This window comes from Pituophis catenifer, unplaced genomic scaffold, assembly GCF_029215685.1.
Source record: "Pituophis catenifer annectens isolate HBS135680 unplaced genomic scaffold, rPitCat1.0.hap2 SCAF_7, whole genome shotgun sequence".
In the NCBI taxonomy this organism is placed as follows: Eukaryota; Metazoa; Chordata; class Lepidosauria; order Squamata; family Colubridae; genus Pituophis; species Pituophis catenifer.
Window position 1 is genome coordinate 89056328 of NW_027256887.1, and position 20194 is coordinate 89076521.

A 20194-nucleotide genomic window follows, 5' to 3' on the forward strand; every position below is an offset into this window, starting at 1 on the left:
GTCAAATCTATCTGTCCGTCCATGGACTCTGTGGGTGCACAGTGGAGCAAATATCTGGGTTCAGACATGCTCCAAACTACCACGAGGAACCGGAAGGGGGAGGCAGAAATAGAGGAAGCTCAACAATTTTCTCTCAATTTGCCCATTAGAGTGGACAGAATCCTGTGGGTTCTTCTCCCAACTTGGCTGTCATGAAAATGTGGACAAGCCAAAGTCACCGAGATCAGAGAGCCCCAAAGACCCCCAGTTCTCCTCCTCCTCCTCTCTTCAGTCAGGTTGGATGTGGAGGACCAAGTATGGGCAGAAGAAGATCTGAAATGGGGAGTTGCCCTTCAGATCCCTCTCCCCATCACAATCTTAGACGGGAAAAATAGGATGTTTGCTGCTTATGGATAATCCTAAAATGGTTGTGAATGACCTCCTAATGTTGGGATTTGATGACTATTCAAACCCCCTTCCTTCCCTCCCTCCCTCCCTCCCTCCCTCCCTCCCTCCCTCCCATCCTCTCATTTTCACTTTCTCATCTTCCTTCCTTCCTTCTCCTCCTCTCCCTTTCTGTTTCCTCCTCCTCCCCCCTCCTCCTCTTCCTCCTCTCTTTCTGTCTCCTCCTCCTCCTCTTTTTCCTTCCTTCCTTCCTTCCTTCCTTCCTTCCTTCCTTCCTTCCTTCCCTCCCTCCCTCCCTCCTCCATCCCTTCCTTCTCCTCCTCTCTCTTTCTCTGTTTCCTCCTTCTCCCCTCCTCCTCCTCTTCCTCCTCTCTTTCTTTGTCTCCTCTTCCTCCTCCTCCTCCTCCTTCCTTCCTTTTCCTTCCTTCCCTCCCTCCCTCCCTCCCCTCCATTCTTCCTTATCCTCCTCTCTCTCTTTCTCGGTTTCCTCTTCCTCCTCCCCTCCTCCTCTCCTCCTCCTCCTCTCTTGTCCCCTTCTGCTCCTTCTCCGCTCCAGAAACCCCACTGCCTTCCAGCACTGCTGATGTTCCCTCATTGGGTCCTAAAACCTCTACAAGAAAAAAAACCCAAACTCAGAAATCACCAGGAACACCGCGTCCCCCCCCACCCCCAGTTCAACCCTGGGCTGCGGAGGTTCTCTTCCGTCAGGAGCAAAGGCAAGATAGAAAGATGGTCCGATCTCTGTCCGTAGCCCTGAGACCTGGGAAGTTGGGGACCCTCAGCAGACCATGGGAGCATTTTTGGAGAAGGAAGCAAACCTACGTGTCCAAATGGAGATCTGAACATTGTGACTCCCCAGTTCTTCCCCTGGGGGCCTTCCAAGTGGGGCTAAGACTTTCTCTGTACCAGAGAGTATTTGGGGGGGGGGAAGGAGGGAGGGAGAGAGACGTGAGTGTTGCTTCCTTGGAGCCTGAGTGGAAGTTGGCTAAGAGCTCCTGACTCAGGGCCTCTGAAGGCAGAAGACAGTGGCCAGGCCAAGGGTATCTGCCTCAGCTTCAGGGTCCTTCGGCTTCAGTGGTCCATGTCTTGGTCTGTTCCGTCACTTGGAGGCTGCGAGAGAGCAAAGCAGAAACGACATGAAGGTTCTCATGTTGACAGGTACAGGACTGCAAATGTGTGTGTGCATAAAGATAATGGGGCTTTATGTAAAACATTTTGCAATATGGATTGAGCAAAGTTTTGAGGGAAAGGCGTTTGATGACCATACCAAATCAGCCTCGCATTGTTTAAAGAATTTGCTTCCTTCTCCCCTCTCTTCTCCTTCTCCTTCCTGGTTTCCTTTCCAAAGGGAAGGAGGAAACTCTGGGCTTGTGGCCCTTTCTGTCGATGCTTTGTGGCGCTCTCTCTTTGGGAGGCTCCAGGGACCGGCGTTGAACATTTTAAAAATGGAAGAAATAAATGAATAAGATGAGCTGCTCCCTACGAAAGGAGTTTAAAACCCGAGAAGTGACCGTGCTGAGCCTCTCACACCAGCAAAACCCCTGCTAGATTCAGACAACGGGTTGATCAGCTGTGAGAAACATCCCTACCTCTTTTTAACACAACCCACAATGCTTGGCTTGTTCTTCTGTGGCTTCGGGTGTCATGCAGAGGAAGCCAGGATGGATGGTTTCATTTAGTGGCGGCTGTACAAATCCAGAAAGGCGGTCCAATTCTGTCCCAAATTAAAGGGCTGATGTGGGAAAGTCCTTGGGTTCAGCAAAACAGAAGAACATGGAGGTCAACGGACATAAAGTCAAAGGGACAGGAGGGATGTTGGGAAGCCATGTTAGAAAGTCGGACTTCACAGAAAGAGCAGTCGAAAGTTGCAACCACAGAGGGCCCAATCCTCAGAAACTGAGTTTGGACATGGCTGGGATAAAGACATGTCCATCATCTGAAAAAAATTGAGAAATAGAATCAAATAACATAAATTGTGATGGACCACGAGGTCTTTTTTGGCTGTCAGTTTTCTATGTTTCTGTGTTAAAGTGTGTTGTAGGGAGTTTGCAGGGGGGACTCAGTGAAAACAGTTGTGTGCCTCGGCGTTCCTTGAAAACCCAGCCACTCATTCAGCAGATTGTGTGAATGAAGCAGCCGTTCCCTTTTCTTAACCCGGGTTGAGTTCTTGGCCTATTGTGGGAACAGAGCGAAGCCCCCCCCCCAGAGGATGCTGGGAGCTGTTCATCCCTGCAGGTCCTGAAGGAAAGTTAGAGAAATCTCGCTCACAAAAAGAGAAAATGAACCTGACAACAGCAGCCCCAAGACCCAGATCCCCGTGTGTGTGTGTGTTTGTGTGTGTAGCCATGTGTCTCAGGTGCTGGGCAGGGGCTGGACTGGATGGCCTCAGGGACTATTACAAATTGCCGGATTTCTGTGTGAGATCTATCCTGGCAGAAGGTAAATCCTGTCAGATAAAAGTTCTTTTGTGCTACTTCCTTGTGGTTAAATCAAAAATTCCCTCCTGAAGCAATTTCCTTCTCCCTCCGCTCCCCCTCCCCAAGAAATCCACCCCCACCCCTGCCTTTCCTTGCCTATAAAGGCCTCCCTTCCCTTTGCAGGAGGGAAGCCTGGAGTTGCCACTGAGCAGAATTGCTACCTGTGGAGGCAAAAGGACAGGTGAGTGCGGCTCTCCCACCTGTGGGGACCTGAAAGGTGAGATCCCCTCACCAGATTGCTCTGCGTCTCTTTCTCCATCTGAAGGGACCTCTTGCAGGGGGCTGCACCTGGTGTCCAGGTTCCAGCAGGGGATCTGCAGGAGGCAGGGAGCAAGGGGTCTCTAGGGGGATCTCTGGGGAAGAGAAAGAGATGGACGGGAGAGACTTTCCAGGGGAAAGTCCTTTATGGAGCAATGCAGGATCCACTGTGACCCACCCAGGCTGCTGGATGACCAAGGAGGGAGAAATTATGTCCAGCTGGGCAAACAAAAAATTGGGATTCCCAGCTTGGTCCTCGGTTGGATGTGAGGTCTCCTTCCTGAGGGAGCTTTCCCCTGGGCCTCACTCTCCTTTCCCCTTCTCCCCTCTTCTCTGCAGGAAAGGAAAGGAGACCATGGGGCGATTCATCTTTATGAGCTTCAGCTTGCTGGTCGTGGCCCTCTCCTTCAGTGGTGAGTTCCATCAGGGTCTCTGGGGTCCCGAGAGACCAACAATCTTGCACCTCAAACCCCTTCCTGATTTGACCCCCCCCCCCCAGCATCCTTCTCTCTTTGCCCCAAGACCCAGGACTCTGCAACGATACAGAACCAAAGCAAAATGAACAGGATTGAAATGGAGAATGAATTATAAGTTAAACCCTTGGCAAAAATCCAAGGGGTCTTGATCATTACACGTAGAATGCTAGGATTTGCTCTCTATGGGGCCCACACAAGAGGAGGCCCATTCCCAGAGACCGAGCATCTGCCAGGGACGGCTTCAGAAGGGCCTCTCCTGGGCAGTGGGTAGCAGTTGGGGGGTAGTCCACAAATAATCAGCCACTCCGGGGTTTCGGGCTTGAGCCGTTTGGGGGCACCCAGGAAGCCAGTGGAGTTCCTTTAGGGCAGCCCCACCTGATCCCCCTGCTTTGCACCAGCCTTTAGCCTGGCTGCTGTCTTCCGCAGGAATTGTAATTTCAGGAGGCTTTCAAGGGCAGCCCCACAAAAAGTACATTGCAGTAGTCTGGATAGGTTGCAACCAAAGTGGGGATGATTCTTGCTACGTCCGACTGGCTTGGGAAGCTTCATACTTTTTACTTATTTATTTGTATTCCACCTTTATTATTTTTTGCAAAGAACTCAAGGCGGTGAAGGTATCCAACATACCTTCCTCCTCCTGTTTTCCACACAGGCAACAACTCTGTGAGGTGGGTTGGGCACAGAGAGAGAGGGGGGGGGGGAATGGCCCAAAACCACCCACCTGGCTTTCATGCCTAAGACAGGACTAGAACTCCTGGTCTCCCACTTTCTAGCCAGGTGCTCTAACCACTAGATCAATTTGGGTCAGTTGGGACTTGAGGCCTGCAAAGGTTCATCTGACTCTTGGAGGTTCCTTTCTGACTTTGCACCGTCCATTGATTGAGAAAGCAACCCAAGTGGAGAGAGTCACAAAAGATATGGAGGTTCCAGGGAATGAACCAGGATTAGCGCTAACCAAGGTTTGGACAATCTGCAAATGCAGCTTCAAGTCAGTTGATATTTATTATCATCAAAGATGTTTGCAACTCAGCAGGTCAAGCATGTTCTGCAGACCCAGCTGTCTCCACGTCCTCCTCTTCTCCTGGCCATCTTCTCATTGGGCTTTCTCTCCTCCCGCACAGGAGCTGGAGCTGATCACCACTGCCCGTCTGATTGGACCTCCTATAACGAGTTTTGCTACAAGGTCTTCAATAGATCCGTGACCTGGAATGATGCAGAGGTTAGTAGTGCTTGTGTGCCTGTGAATTTCTTAGCCCAGGTAGAGGAGAAGTCCAAGCAGAGCCTGGAAGACCCCCAGAGACCCCTCTGGCTGGGCTGGTGGAGGGAGACAAGGCTGGATGCCTGCATGCGTAGCAAATTTTGGGGTAGCCTGAAATGCAGATATTCTATGGACTCTTCTTCCTCTGAGCCCGTTTGAGCTTCCCTTCTCCACTCTTTGAGCCAGCAGGAAATGGTGCCAGGATCACGTTGGCTGCCCCTGGCTGCCAATTCCTCCCATGCCTCTGGGCACAAGATGGGTAGGTGGCAGCAGCCTTATGGGTAGACTATGGGGCCGATTAAGGGCAGGGATTTGCAACTTTCCTGGTTTGTTCCCTCCTGCCATCCATCTCCACCAATGCCCCTCCTTATTTTGGGTTTTCTTTTTAAATTTATTTTTATCCCACCCTTATTATTTTTTTTTTTACAAATAACTCAAGATGACCAACACGCATAATAGAGAGTCCATCCTCCTGTTTTGCCCACTAGAACTCACAGCCTCCTGGCTCTTAGTTGGCTCTCAGTTTGGTTGACGGTTGAGGGAGGAGGAAGCAAGTTTTGACAGAAGTCAGATGAAAGGATTAGACAATTGTCAAAACTTATTTCAAGATTGACAGGTGAGAGGCTTTGTGGGGGGTGGGGGTAGGGGGATAACATTGTGCAACCTCTCCCTTAAACCCATCACCCAATTCTTTGGCTACTCTAAATGAGTAGTGCAATAGCAGCATTTTAGATGAGCGCTAAACCTAAGTTTTAAAATGCTCCCTGATATTTGAACAATGGATGGAAACAAATCAAGAAGAGAAGCAACCTAAAATGAAAGAGAACACAATCAGGGCGACGGCTTCCGTCCATAACTTGTGGGGGCTCCATCCCTAAGTAGCTTCCATCTCTTAAGTAGAGATTGGAGAACCATTTGTCTGAAATGGTATAGGGTCTCCTCTCCTTCTTGAGCAGGGGGTTGGACTAGAAGATCTCCCAGGCCCCTTCCAACTCTGTGATACTGTTATTCTAAACAGCTGGTAGACGCCTGAACGTGCATGAATTGTAGGATGCATTAAAAAGTAGCTAGCTTGGACATCTCCCCAAATGCTTAAAGCTGGCAGGCGTTTGGCCACCTCCAAAATTTTGCAAAGTTTTTCTTCTTCTTCTTCTCTTGGAAACTCTGCAAAATTTTGGAGGTGGCCAAACACCTTTGTTGAGCCTGAGGGGGCTCCGCAGACAGGAAGCAGGTGGGGTCTGTAGAGCCCACTACCCAAAAGGCTGGTCCTGGGCTCAGTCTAAGGGCCTTGCTAAAGTGGGGGTGGTGTTGTGGGGTGGGGGTGGGGGTCAGAAACTCATGAAGCTGAATCAGGAATGGTTCAAAAACCATGTTCCAACTGTGGGTGTCAACGAAATCAAGATGGTGGCCAGGTACCATGCAATCAAATCCTTGCTCTTCTCTCAGAGAAACAAACACGCACACCTGCTTCTCAGCTAACCAGGTTTCTTTCTCTCTCATCTCTCCCCCCCCCCCCCCAGAGATTCTGCCTGCAGCAACAGAAAGACTGCCACCTCGCCTCCATCCACAGCAAACCAGAGGCCGCTTTCATGTTCGGGCTGGCCTCCCACGGGGCCAGCCCCCGGTCCAGTGTCTGGATCGGACTGAACGATCCACAGAAGGTAAGTCCTTTCCAATGTTAATCTTCATGGATTTATTTTATGACTGTTTTTCTGATGGGTTTTATTGAGGAATCCTCCAACGGGAGGCAGAGATCTCTCTCCTGAATGTTCTCGCCTTGGAAAATAAAAATAGAAAACTTTTACTGACTCCCATCCGGTCTCTCTCTCCCCTTACTATAATCCTTCCTTCCCAGTTGAAGAACTGACGGATGTCTTTAAAGCCCCCCACCCAACCCTAAAGGGATGGATCCTGCCCTGCCCCCCCCATCTCAGCATCAAGGCCCCCTTCCTCTTTATGGCCCCTTGGATGGGCTCTAAACTGGGTTGAAACTCTGGTTGGCCATTAATTGAGGGACTCTTTTGCCTGGCCTAGGAAGGCTGTTCTTTCCTTCCCCCTTTTTTATTTTATGCAGAAAATTCCCCATTTCTGTTACCGGCAGCCTTTTGTCTTCTGCTCTGTTGCATTCTCAGTTCTTGAAAAAATGCTGGATCATATACAAAGAAGGGAAATTTCCCTGGAGTTGAGCTCAGCTCCTGATGACTTTGTGAATAGAAATATTCATTTCTGACAACCACAGAGGAGTAGGTCCTGCCTCTCATCAAAATGAATGAATGAATGAATGAATGAATGAATGAATGAATGAATGAATGAATGAATGGTGCTTTTCCATTACCAACTGTAACCTATAGACCTGGGGGGGGGTGTTTATTGGTGGTCTCCCATCCAAGGATGCATTGATTTCAATCTTATTTATCTTCCTGAGATCAGTCAGTATCTTCCAGGGCTGCCACCAGAATATTTGGAATAATACCAGGATAAAAGAGTTGGAAGGGACCTCGGAGGTCTTCTAGTCTGCCCTTTGGAACCTGCCAGCTTTTCCCTCTCTGCCCCTGCAGAGTCAGAGCCCCCTCCTCAGTTGGCTAACACAGCTTCCCTTTCATTACAGAAACGCACCTGGCAATGGAGTGATGGCTCCAAGCTCAGCTACAAATCCTGGATGCCAGGAGAGCCCAACAACCATGCAAACACGGAGTATTGTGTTGTGCTGTCAGCCTGGTCACGTAAGTCAATGTGATGGTGCACATTGTGTTAAGTCAAGGAGGGTGCGCTTCTCACAATGAAGACCCTTCCGGCAACCCTGACCCCTTGGCCACCGATGGCTTTTGTTGACCTCTCAGAGCTCTGAGTTGCCACAGTCCGACACCCTGTACAGACAAGGGAAGACAAAACGTCCATGGGACACACCATTAAAAATGGAAGTGGAGCTGTACATGAAAATTATCACAGCACCATCAGCTCCTAATTAAACTAAGAAGCTCCATCTTAACCTTCTTCTGAAAGGCCATTGTGGTCACAGGACGTCTGGCATTTTCTTCATTTGCTTGCTCAGATATATATCAATCTTCTACCCCCCCCCCACCCCACCCCCCATTGCAGTGAGATGGATCTCAATTATACATTTTGTGTGTGTAGAAGAGAAATATTAACACATGCCTGAACAGGCTGAAAGGTAGTTTGATCTACTGGCTAAGACACCAGGCTAGAAACCAGGAGGCAGTGAGTTCTAGTCCCACCTCAGGCACTCAAGATGACTGGGTGACCTCAGGCCAGCCCTCTCCCTGTGCCCAGCCCACCTCCAGGGTTGATGTTCTGGCAAAAAGAGGAGGAGGAGGAAGGTGCGTTGGATATGTTCATCACATTGAGTTCTTTGTAAAAATTAATAAAGTCGGGATACAAATGAATAAAAAAATTAAATTAATTTTAAAAATAGACAAAAGAAACTTGGTGGCTAGGTAAGTCATCTGGGTCATGACCCCCTGCTGAACCCCCAGCCCGTTTTATCAGTTCTCCACCCGTGGTATCTTCAGGTCCTCCTTCAACTGAGGGAGGACGGAGCCCCTGAAAGGATCTTCTGGGACTCTCCGGGAGTCACTGCAAAAGGTGATCCAAATTTCTCTTTTGGTGCCCAGGTTACGTCGGGTGGAACGATCAAGACTGTGGGTCCAGGCACAATTTTGTCTGCAAGTTCCAGCCAAAGACTGAGATGAACGTCTTGGATCCTCCAAACGGGAAGTAATGAAGTCCTACTTCCTGTTGAAATCTCTGCTCTGCACCTCTTCGCTTCATGGATGCTTTCTGTAGCTTGGATCTGAGTTTGTTCCTCCTGATGTTCAAGAAGGTCAAATAAATTCTCTCTAGCATGACTGGCCTCGATTATTTTGGATATCCAGAGATGGTTGAGATCCAAAGCTCAGGACCCCCCGAGTCTTCTCAAATTCAAACCTTTGTTGTCAGAGTACAACGTGTGTACAATGAGATCGGCTGAGCCTCCCTTCGTGCACCCCCACCCCAACACAATACAACTCACAGTAAAAGACAAAAAAAAAAACTAAAAATCCCTATCCCAGTGAATCCTACTAACAAACACCCAGTCCTATTGCACTGGATAAACCAGTGGTGGGTTGTTCCCGGTTCGCACCGGTTTGCAAGAACCGGTAGTAAAAATTTGTAGTTGTTCAGAGAACCGGTAATAACATTGGCTGGCCACGTCCCCGAACCGGTCCCTGGCCCAGTCGCCATTCGCTTACCCTGCCCACCTCATCAGGAGCTTTTTTTTTTTTTTTTTACTTTTAAAAGCATTTTTTCTACAACCTCTTCGGCTGAAAAAATGCTTTTAAAAGTAAAAAAAAAGCCTCTGATGATAGCGCGGCTCAGCTGGGATTGTCAGAGGCTTTTAAAAGCATTTTTTTCTGCAACATCTTCGGCCGAAGCGGTTGTAGGGGAAAAAATGCCTTTAAAAGCCTCTGGTGATCCCAGCTGACTTGCCTGATCGTCAGAAGTTTCTAAAGGCATTTTTTTCTGCAACCTCTTAAGTCAATCATACTATGTTGTAGAGTTATTTTCCATTCAGGAGTCTGACTGCCCATGGATAAAAACTGTTCTTCAGCCTGTTGCCTATGCCTCCATATGTCCTTCCAGATGGTAGGAGGGTAAAGAAGTGGTGGCCAGGGTGAGAGTCGTCCCTGAGGATTTTCCTCACTCTTCTAAGGCAGCAAGCCCTAGCGGTCTCATCTAGTGGTATCAGAGGGAGAGCCCACCATGTTTTGTGCTGTGGTCACCACAGGCTGTAATGTTTTTCTATCCACGGCTATCAGATCGGCATGCCATACCGTGATGCAATAAGTGAGGATGCTTTCTATTGTGGACTGGTAAAAGAGGTCATCAGTTGTTGTCCCACTTTATTTTTTTGCAAGACCATAAGGAAATGGAGTGCCTGTTGGGCTTTCCTGGCCACCTGGATCGTGTTGTTTTTCCAGGTGAGGTCTTCGCTGAGATGGACTCCCAGGAATTTAAAGGCGGAGACTCTCTCTACTCAGCCCATCTCATGTCCATCTCATTTTAAGTGGAGGGTTGAGAATCTGTTGGTCCTCAGAACCCCCTTTCCTGCTTCCAAAGCTGATTGGTGCTTGCAACCTCCACTCCGGGCATGAATGCACCATCCTGCTCAAAAGGGCCTGGGGGTGAGCGGGATGGTGGAGTGGCTTGAAAGAGGGGTCAGCCTGGTTACTTGCAAGGAGGCAGCCTTGCCCAGAAGCTGACTATTTAGCACAGCAGACAGATGGAGATGATGCTGAGTGGTGGGGTGGCCTAGAGGTGGAGCTCTGGCCTCACAATCAGGAGGCTATGAGTTCAATCCTAGGCAGAGGTTGCTATTTCTCTCTCTGGGCACAATGAGAACTTACCTGCTGAACAAAACTCCGCATTGGAAACAGGAAGGGCATCCGGCCAGTAAACACTTTGCTGACTCCATTCAGTTGCCCCGACACAAGGGATTACGGGATTATTAAACGGTGGCAAAAGATGGCAATGATGCTGGGAACAACGTGTCCATTTCCTTGCTGTGTGTTCTTGCCTTGAACTTCAGATTGTGTCCCTTCGACTGTTGCCTTGCCCTGTGGCCTTGCCTTTGCCTAGTGGACTGGGCTCACCTTTGCCTTGAGGACTAGTGTTGGCTCCATTTGAGTAGCCTGCGGAACTCATTGGGATTGAGCTGGCACAGGGAATTGCTGGGGAATACCAATTCAGGCTCAGAAGCCTTAATAAATATTCCTTACACCCATGGTGTGTATGTGCGTGAATGGGACAGCACACACTCTCACCAGAGATCATCAATTGTGACCAATGCTCTTTCTATCTCATAACTGGGCCTGAATCCTGACTGGAAGGGGTCTTTCCATCCAGGACCCTCTGGAGCTGCCAGGCCACACCATCTTTTCGACAACCTTCCCTAAAAAGAGGACATTGGAAATGGGAGGAAAGTTGGGATCCCAGGCAGGTGGGATCCAGTGTTGGTTTTTTAAAAGAGGAGGTGAACCAGGGATTTCTTAAAAGCCACTGGAAATGTCCCCCTGTCAATTACTGCCCGGACCCACCCAATAGTTAAAATCCTAGAGCAGGGGTCCTCAAACTTGGCAGCTTAAAGACTTGTGGACTTCAACTCCCAGAATTCTCCAGCCAGCACAGCTGGTTGAAGTTGAAGTCCACAAGTCTTAAGGCTACTAAATTTGAAGACCTCTGTCCTAGAGACCTTTTACCACCCAGGAGGGATGAGGGTGTAACTGGGCAGGGGGCGGCCCTGATAGCCTCCAGGACCCTGTCCACTTCTTTGGGTCCAACAAGGCCAAACAATTCCCAGATAATCAGCAAGCCTCCTCCTTAAACTGTCTTTGAATCTATATTTTCCAATGATTAAATCTTCTCCCCCTATCTTAAAATCTATATCTATATCTATATATCTATATATATTCTATATTTCCCAATGAATAAATCTTGGTAGCTGCACCCATAATTTCTGGACTTAGTTGGCAGGGGAGAATGCTTGCTAGGGCAACCTTCCTGAGGTGCCCATCCTGAAGGCCAATTAAAGTCCATGGAGTGGAGAGAGACAACCGAGATGCCTTTTCTTCACAGTCTCGGGGCTCCTAAGAGAGATCCCCAAATCTCCCACAGCAGGCGTCCAAATGGTAGTTGGAAAACTCAACAACTGGAAAAGAGCTTCTTGGACCCAGCCCATCATCCCACCCCATGTCTGTTTTATCAGGATGCTGCCTGCAGGGATTACAGGGGCCAGTCAGCATTGGGGGGGCAGGAAAGGGGTGCTGAGGCCCAGCAGATTCCAAAACCCTTCAGTTTTGAAGGCCAGCTTGGCCACGTAAGCTTCTTCTTCGCTGCTAAGGATGGAGGCCAGATGGCTGCCTCTCTCCTGCTCCATGCAGAACCTCTGGGAGAGAAGGACATTTGTTCAGTGGAGAAGCAGGTCTCTCTGTGTTGTCTACATCATGATGTAGTGATGTGCCTGATCTTGCCTGTCGTAAATATAGATGTAAATTATTATAATTATTTATATAAAGCTGCAAGTCGGTGTCAGTGTCTCTGACTTCATTTGGATGCCTGCTGCCCAAATTCCGTGACAGTTTAGAGACTGGAGAGGGCCCCTTCTCAAAGAATAGTGGGAGACACATCCCTGAGGCAAAGAGATGCACTCATGTTTGTACATTTCAAAAAGGAGAGGCAAATGATGGATGCACACATATTTATAAGTAATAATCGAATAGATCTCAGGTTACTTCTTATCCTTCTGTGATCCACGGAGAACAACCGTCTTAGTTAAAAGAAACATTTGCATCTTGTAGTTGATTGGTTGGAGAGTGCCGGCTCCTGCGAGAAGCGATTTGCACTGTGATTGGTTGCTGCGGGTGCGGAGGGTGAGTTTACCTCCCCCCCCCGTGCCTTTTTTTTTCTGTGTGCCCTGTGATTTACCTCATGATGATCTTCCTATGATGATTTACCTCAGGGGTGTTAAACTTGCAACGATATGTTGTCGTCACATGACATATCTATCACAGCTTTTTTCCTCTTTGCTAAAATAGGTGTGGGCGTGGCCAACACGTGACGCATCCAGCCCCCGGGCCACAAACTTGACACTCCCAATTTACCTCAGGATGATGTTCTTGTGATGATTTACCTCAGGATGATGTTCCTATGCTGATTTACCTCAGAATGCTCCTGTTCGCCTGACAATCTAGTTTACTATTAATATAGATGTAGAATACGTTGATTTATATAAAACTACAAGTTCGTGTCGGCATCTATGACTTCCTTTGGACACCAATTGTGCAATTCCTTGACAAAGTATCTTAGTTGTCTTCTTCTTGCCTACCATATCATTCCCGAGTGTTACCTTGGCTCCTGCCTGCCATTTCCATAATGGAGCCTCCAGACTTGCTCCTCCCATGACATCCCCTCTGTTATCTCCTCCAGGCCTTGACTGAAGGCTCCCAACTCTTTCAAAGGCCAGATGAAAAGAATCCCCCAGCGATGTGGCTCTTCTTCACAGATGTGGCTGAAGGAGTTCCCATTATGGCCTTGGACTGCTAGAGGGTGCCGAGGGCTAGAGGCACCATGAGCTCTTCAGTGCCCTCCAGAGGAGGTTCAGATCTCTGCATTTCTGATGGAGCAGCCTAGCACAGCCCTGGCCCTCAGGGACCCACCTCACCATCCCACCCGTATGGTCTTTCTAGCAGGAAGCTGCATTCATGCTCCAAGTGGGGAACATGTGCCAATCATCTTTGGGGGACAGCAAAATGGTGTTGAAGCCCAGCAGATTCTCAGCCCTCCAGTTAAAGCGAGATGGACATGCAAGAAAGCAATGTAGCATCAACGGATGGTCCTCGTAAAGAAACACCCCCTCCCCTTAATACCAACCCTTGCTATACAAGAAGGCTTAGGGGTCTCTTAGTTTAAAAATAAAGGACACTCGTAATGCTAGACAGAATTTATTCAAACTTCTGGCCCATCAGAATGAGAAAAATCAGATCCAAGCTATGCAAAGCATCCGTTAAGCAAAGGGGTGTGGAGAAGAGATTTCGGCAGGCAGGGGGGCCTCGCTGCTTCTCCGACCTTCATCAGCCGCTAGTCTGAATCCGGGGCCGGAACGTGCAGACAAAAGGACGCTGGTGCGTGCAGTCCTTATCATTCCATTGGAGATACCCTGGGCAGCAAAAGAGAAAGTTTTGTAGTGACTCCCCAGAGTCGGCAAGAAGCTTTTCAGTGGTGCCTCCTTCATGTGGTGGCCACGATATAAAAAAGATGTGGAGACTCTAGAAAGAGTGCAGAAAAGAGCAACTAAGATGATGAGGGGACTGAAGGCTAAAACATATAAAGACCAGTTGCTGGAATTGGAGATGTCTAGTTTAATGAAAAGAAAGACTAGGGGAGACATGATAGCAGTCTTCCAATATCTCAAGGGGCTGCCCCAAAGAAGAGGGAGTCAAGCTATTCTCCAAAGCACCTGAGGTAGGTAGGACAAGAAGCAATGTGTAGAAACTCATCAAGAAGAGAAGCAACTTAGAACTAAGGAGAAGTTTCCTGACAGTTAGAACAATTAATCAGTGGAACAACTTGCCTCCAGAAGTTGTGAATGCTCCAACACTGGACGATTTTAAGAAGATGTTGGATAACCATTTGTCTGAAGTGGCCTAAGCAGGGGGTTGGACTAGAAGACCTCCAAGTCTGTTATTCTAAATTCATTTGCAGGAGGACATGAGGGTATTACAGGATGAGACCCTCATCTGCTATAATGGGCTTTGGGTTCAGCAGGTACTGTAACTCAGCTGGATAGTGAGATGAGTGGCATATAATTTAATGATAGGTAGACAGACAGACAGACAGCTAAATGTAGATTGATTGACAGACAGACAGATAGATAGATAGGGTAGCTATCTAGCTATCTAGTAGATAGATAGTTAGTAGATATCTACTAACCAAGAGCCCTGGTAGCGCAGCAGACTAAAGCACTGTTATTAACATCAGCTGCCTGCAATTACTGCAAGTTCAAATCTCACCAGGCTCAAGGTTGACTCAGCCTTTCATCCTTTCAAAGGTAGGTAAAATGAGGACCCAGATTGTGGGGGCAATAAGCTGACTGTATAAATATACAAAAGTATGAAGGCTATTGCTTAACGCATTGTAAGCTGTCCTGAGTCTCTGGAGAAGGGCGGCATATAAATCAAATTTTTTAAAAAAGATATCTAGATAGCTAAATAGAGATGAGAGAAAGGAGACGGATAATAGATTAGAGCAGTGTTTCTCAATCTTGGTAGCTTGAAGATGGGTGGACTTCAACTCCCAGAATCCCCCAGCCAGCAGCGCTGGCTGGGGGATTCTGGGAGTTGAAGTCCACCCATCTTCAAGCTTCCAAGGTTGAGAAGCACTGGATTAGAGAGAAGATCATCTTGCCTTGACTAGTTGGAGGCAAAATCCAGATAGATTAAAGCTGCCTAAAGTTGAGTCTCTGTAGCCTGAAGGATCCCTTCTGTTGTCCTCTCAGAAGTCTTCCAGGCCTCTCAACGAGTGTCAGTGAAGCAAAACTAGGGGTCAAAATTTCCCAACTCGGGAACCTCTTGAACCTGCCAGTGCAAAGAATTATACCACGTGCCCAATTTCAGTGCCTTCTGAAATGGACCCTGGAAGAGGGATTTCCTTGCAACTGGAGTTTGTTATCCAGTCCACAGTTTGTTTTTTTAAACTGCTTTTCTCATTCCTACGCCATCCATATTTCTTCTGCGACAGGGTGTCTCCCTGCACCTTATATTTGGACTCTGGTCTCTTTGGCCACCTCCTTTTTGGACAAAATGCTTTCCTGACCAATTCTTTTTCTTCTGGTTGCTGCCTGTGTCCCCAACTATTTTCTTTCCCAACTATTTTCCTGCAGGACTCTGGCAGCCAAGATGGGGTGCAGGTGTGGGGGCATGGGGGGTGGGAGCATTTTGGGCCTGGACTGCCTCCTGCACCACCCTGGCAGTCAAAACAGGGGTGCACTGCCCCCCCGCCTGTGGCCCATTTTGGCTAGCAGAGGCACCATAGGCTAGTCCTTTGCTATTTCAAGGCCGCCCCCGTGGGCCAGATCTATAGAATTTTTAGAATAGAATAGAATTGATTGGACACGCAAGGAATTTGTCTTGGTGCATATGCTCTCAGTGTACATAAAAGAAAGTACCCCATGGGCTTGAGTTTGACACCCCTGAATTATGGGATGATATTCCTGCAACAATCTCTACTTACAGTCCCGATGTTCGAAAGAATTACGCTTTCAATTTTGTTTCTCCTACGGATGTTTTGTGCTCCCTTGTCTGTGCAAAGTGTAAGGAAGTTCAGAGATCCAAGAGATCAACAAAGGTCATCAGTGGTCAAGGAGGGAATGTTACAAGATGGCATCAGATGGGTCCCTATTATTGGAAGTGCACCCTCAGTTGCTGTTGTGGTCCGGCAGCAGCCTGCGGAGCTGGCAGCAGAGTTGGACAGTGAGGAGTCTGGGGAGGAACATGGGCCAGTCCTGGAGTCTGGGGAGTCCTGGCCAGTCCTGGAGTCTGGACAAGGGCTCTGTGTCAGAGGCAGAGATGGGGCCAGGGCCAACTGGGAATGATGCATGGACTCCGGAGCCCCCAGAGTCGGGTAGCAGAGAGGCAGAGGAACAGGAGGAGTCTGTTCCTAGTGTACCCATGCGCAGAGCTGCCAGAAGGCAAGAGCAGCTAAAGCAAAAGGGACAACTTGGGAGTAAGGCCATGAGATGATTGGCCCCTCCCATAAGGCTTAAAAGAGAAACAAAGGCACTTGGGTCTTTTGCAGGAAAGCAAAGTTGCTAACTCTGTTTCCAGTTGGCATCTCTTGTTTGTTTCTGAACTCCATGGGGCTTTGCCAAGTAAGGCCTTTGGCAACGTGTCAAAGAAGATAAAGGTTGGTGATTATCCCGAAGGACTTCTTTTGAAGGACTTTTTTTGCAATTAATTGGGACTCAGCTGGGAATGAAAGTAATTCTCAGCTGTTATAATAAAATAGGTTTTTTGGGGACTAATTGTATATTGTAATGACTCAGTAAGCCTAGGTCAGAACAGATGCCCCCAAGATGTTGACTCACGTGACCCGGCTGTCAGCGCAACACAGAACTCCTTGTTGAAAAAGTTGTTGGGTTCGCCTTGTTCCCAGGATGTGTGGGTGATGTTGGAGCCATCACTCCACTCCCAGATGCCTTTCTGTAATGAAAGTGAAACCATGTTAACCAACTGGGGAAGGGGCTCTGGCTATGCAGGGCCCAGGGACAGAGAGAGAAACGTTGGCACATTTCAAGGGGCAGACTAGGAGACCTCCGAGGTCCCTTCCAACTCTTTTATTGTATATAAACCAAATAGACCATCTCTCTTTCTCTCCCTCTCTCCCTCCTCCTCCCTCCCTCCCTCTCTCCCTCTCCCCCCTCTCCCCCTTCAAATAAGGTGGACAGTCCTCCATGTTGGATATAGTTTATCTTTTCCAATGTAACTGATATGTTTCTTCTTTGTTGAGACAATAACTCTTTCTTAGGGATAGTAACAGTAGATGGGAAGGGAAATAGCCTGGCATTTGCTCATTATGAAATATTTATCCTTGCATCGTCTATTACCCATGTACTAATTATGAATATTTATGCTTCCATCAAAAGGGGCCGCGATGATCCAGAGGTTAAAGATGCTGAGGTTGTCAGCTGGAAACCTGACAGCTGGGTTCGAGATGCAACTTATACATGATGGGATGAATTCAGGAGTGAAATGCTACCGGTTCAGGCCGGTTTTCCCAAACTGCTAGTAAAAAATGCTACTGGTTCGTCGAACCGGTAGTAAAAAAAGTAAAAAAAAAAGTTCCGAAGATCATCTGAGCAACGCGTGATTGTCGGAACTTTTTTGTTTTTTACTTTTTAAAGCATTTTTAACTACCGGTTCTCTGGAACCAGTAGTTAAAAATGCTTTTAAAAAGTTTTTAAAAAGGTATCCAAGATCGTGTGCCACAGCTGATTCTCATTCCCTCACTGTTCTTACCTTCCCAAGCCTCCTTTTGGCGCGTGGCGCACATGTGCAGCCACGGACTGGTAGCAAACCAGATTTCACCACTGGATGAGTTCATTACATGCTTCAGTTCCTGCCCACCAGGCAGTTTGAAAGCATGCAAATGCGAGTAGATAAATAGGTACCACTTTGGTGGGAAAGTAACAGCATTCTGTGTGCCTCGGTGTAGAGTCATGCTGACCACATGACCACGGAAGGTTCTACGGATAAAGCTGGCTCCTTTTGCTAAGAAACAGAGATGAACACTGCCCCCTAGTGTCTTTTAGCGGAGAGATTCCCTACCACCTTTCAAACAGCCCCTTAGAAAGGATTAAAAAAAAGCATTGATAAAGCAATAGAAAGGACCTACCCTCTTTGAAAGCCTCAATCCGATCCAGACATCAAAGAATTTCAATCTTTCAGAAATGTGATTGGACAACGTAAAAGACACTTCCACGTCTTTGATGGAAGCGAGATGGCCGTTTTCCTGCTGCTCCATGCAGAACCTCTGGGAGAGAGCGACAACAGAGAAAGACACACATTCAGCAGAGAAGGAACATCCTCTCTATCTGTGTGTATTTGTGCCTGTGAGAAAAGAGCAGGGACCTGATGGCATGGTCCCGGCCAAAGTCTTGATTTCGTTGACCCCTGCAGATGTCCTTGCTGGAGTCTGCAGCTCTTGAACAGTTCCAGACTTAAATTCATGCGTTAGAATCTCAGATTCCCCCATCCCTTCAGAGCCCAGGTGGTCAAGAGGCCAGAAGATACCAGCCAGAGTTGCCAGCAAAACAGCAGGAAATCTGTTCTCTAGGAGATGGTCACTCAACCCAGAAGATCAACACTAAATACTGGCCACGAAAGTCTACCCCAGTATAAAGTCCACAGAATACTTTCATGTCAGACTGTCCTAAAATGATGATCTGTACTACCTTTTCATGCACACAATCTAGTTGACCTCCAGGTCTCCCTTTATGGGTCTTTGGCCAGCCAGAAGGGACTTGAGGGCTTTGCAAAATTCTGCCTAGACTTTTCCTCTGTCTGGACTAGGAGATTTTGTTTTTGCTTATTTGAGTTTCAATGTCTATACCCACCCGTCTCAAGCAATCTCTCATATTCCATTCATATTCAAAAGCATGGGTCATATCTAACCTGCGCTTGGTCCCAGGTCATCCAATTTTTGAAGAACTTGTAGCAAGACCCATTGTGGGAGAGCCAACCAAAGGGACAATGGTGATCAGCTCCAATTCCTGGGTGGGAAGAGAGGAAGCCCAATGAGAAGATAGCCAGGAGAGAAGGAGCAGAAGGAGACAGCTGGATTCTGCAGAACATGCTTAACCTGCTGAGTTGCAATCATCTTTGATGGCAATAAATTGAATTTGATTTGGGTTACAGACACGGAAGCTGCATTTGGAGAATATCCAAAACTTGGTTCTGGTGAACTGGGGTTAATTTCCTTGAAGCTGCGTGTCTTGTGTGAACCTGTCCACTTTGGTCTACCATTCAGTGAACTGTGCAAAGCTAGAAAATGGGTTCCTTCAAGGGCCAGATTAAGCCTGTTCAACCTTGCTACACTTGGCTTTGGGGTGTGAAATGTGAACCTTCCAGAGCAAGTCTCACAACCCTCACAACTATTCCAATGGGCTTCATGTGGGGCTGCCTTCGAAACTCTCCTGAAATTGTAACTGCTGAAGAAGGTAACGGTCAGGCTGTTGACCAGTGCAAAGTACTGGGATCATATAGGTCTCTCCTTAAGAGACCTATATGGTGCATTGGCCACCAGGATGTCCCATAATTGCTCAGGGGCTTCAGGGGTGATGACCCCCTTCTACTGACTGCCAAGGGGAGCCCCTTCTGAAGATGCCCTGCCAGCTCTTAGCTTCCTGGGAAAGGATCTAAGCTCATGGGTGGATCCCATGCAGAGACACCTCTAGCAAGATGGCATTCTTTTTTAAAAAGGATCAATGCATGCATTTTTGCCAACGTTTTAACTTTTCATTAATTCGGCATTTCGATCGTGTTGATTTTGCTTTGTTATCGCATTGCTGCAAACAGTCCTGAGCCTTGGAGCAGAGAGACAAGGTGGGGTCGAAATTGCACAATAAGCCAAACAACAACTTCAGTGAGAGGGTTTTTTTTGGGGGGGGGAGGGCATCAAATCAGGAAGGGGTTCAGAGGCAGGAGAGTTGGACTCTCCGGACACGAGAGACCCAGTCAAACTCACCACTCAGGTAAAAAGCCACAACCAGCAAGCCGAGACTGGCAAAGATGAATTGCCCCATGGTCTTCCTTCCTTCCCTGCAGAGAGAAGCAAAGAGAGGAGAAGTTAAAGGGGCAGTGATACCATTTGGAAGCCCCCCCCCCAAGGAAGAGGGACCCCACCACCAACTTGGGACCAAGCTAGGAATCCCAAAATTGGTCTCAGAGTTTTGCACTGGGGCCCAGCTGGACTCTTCCTCCTTGGTCATGCAACTGCTGGCTCCTATTTAAGTGATTGTCTACTAGGACTCCAAGATGCCTCTCACAATTACTACAATTGAGCCAGGTACCACCTATACTATACTAGTGCATTCGGTTTTTCTTACGTAAATGTAAATCCTTGCTTTTCTCCACTTTAAATTTCATGTTGTTGGATAGGGCCCATTGTTCAAGTCTGTCAAGATCTTTTTGGATCCTGAGCTTGTCTTCTGGGGTGTTGGCTATTCCCGCCAGCTTAGTGTCATCTGCAGATTTGAGGAGTTCCCCTTCTATCCCCTCTTCTAAGTTATG

General features: G+C 48.0%; 2 protein-coding genes across 2 annotated transcripts; one reads left to right on the plus strand and one right to left on the minus strand.

The window, feature by feature from the left end:
• The first annotated feature begins 3052 nt into the window (after nucleotides 1-3052).
• LOC139319813 (C-type lectin 1-like) lies at nucleotides 3053-8592 on the plus strand. The gene is made up of 6 exons (XM_070947850.1): nucleotides 3053-3078; nucleotides 3459-3532; nucleotides 4717-4814; nucleotides 6374-6514; nucleotides 7462-7576; nucleotides 8486-8592. The coding sequence occupies exons 2-6, from the start codon at nucleotides 3475-3477 to the stop codon at nucleotides 8590-8592; spliced, it is 519 nt and encodes a 172-aa protein (XP_070803951.1). The 5' UTR covers nucleotides 3053-3078; nucleotides 3459-3474.
• Nucleotides 8593-13480: 4888 nt separating this feature from the next.
• LOC139319789 (C-type lectin 1-like) lies at nucleotides 13481-19707 on the minus strand. Its single transcript, XM_070947823.1, has 5 exons — nucleotides 19650-19707; nucleotides 18578-18675; nucleotides 17799-17936; nucleotides 16492-16606; nucleotides 13481-13566 (listed from the first exon to the last, which is right to left on the minus strand). Exons 1-5 carry the CDS (start codon nucleotides 19705-19707, stop codon nucleotides 13481-13483), a joined length of 495 nt encoding a protein of 164 aa, XP_070803924.1.
• Between the last annotated feature and the right edge of the window lie 487 nt (nucleotides 19708-20194).

Excerpts from the sequence above, each read along its gene's own strand:
- LOC139319813 (XM_070947850.1), top strand. The coding sequence starts at position 3,475 with ATGGGGCGATTCATCTTTATGAGCTTCAGCTTGCTGGTCGTGGCCCTC. Across the intron at positions 3,533-4,716 it reads CGTGGCCCTCTCCTTCAGTG|GAGCTGGAGCTGATCACCAC; the intron begins GTGAGTTCCATC and ends CCTCCCGCACAG. Across the intron at positions 7,577-8,485 it reads TGTGCTGTCAGCCTGGTCAC|GTTACGTCGGGTGGAACGAT; the intron begins GTAAGTCAATGT and ends TTTGGTGCCCAG.
- LOC139319789 (XM_070947823.1), bottom strand. The coding sequence starts at position 19,707 with ATGGGGCAATTCATCTTTGCCAGTCTCGGCTTGCTGGTTGTGGCTTTT. Across the intron at positions 17,937-18,577 it reads TGACCTGGGACCAAGCGCAG|AGGTTCTGCATGGAGCAGCA; the intron begins GTTAGATATGAC and ends GCTCTCTCCCAG. Across the intron at positions 16,607-17,798 it reads GATTGAGGCTTTCAAAGAGG|AAAGGCATCTGGGAGTGGAG; the intron begins GTAGGTCCTTTC and ends CTTTCATTACAG.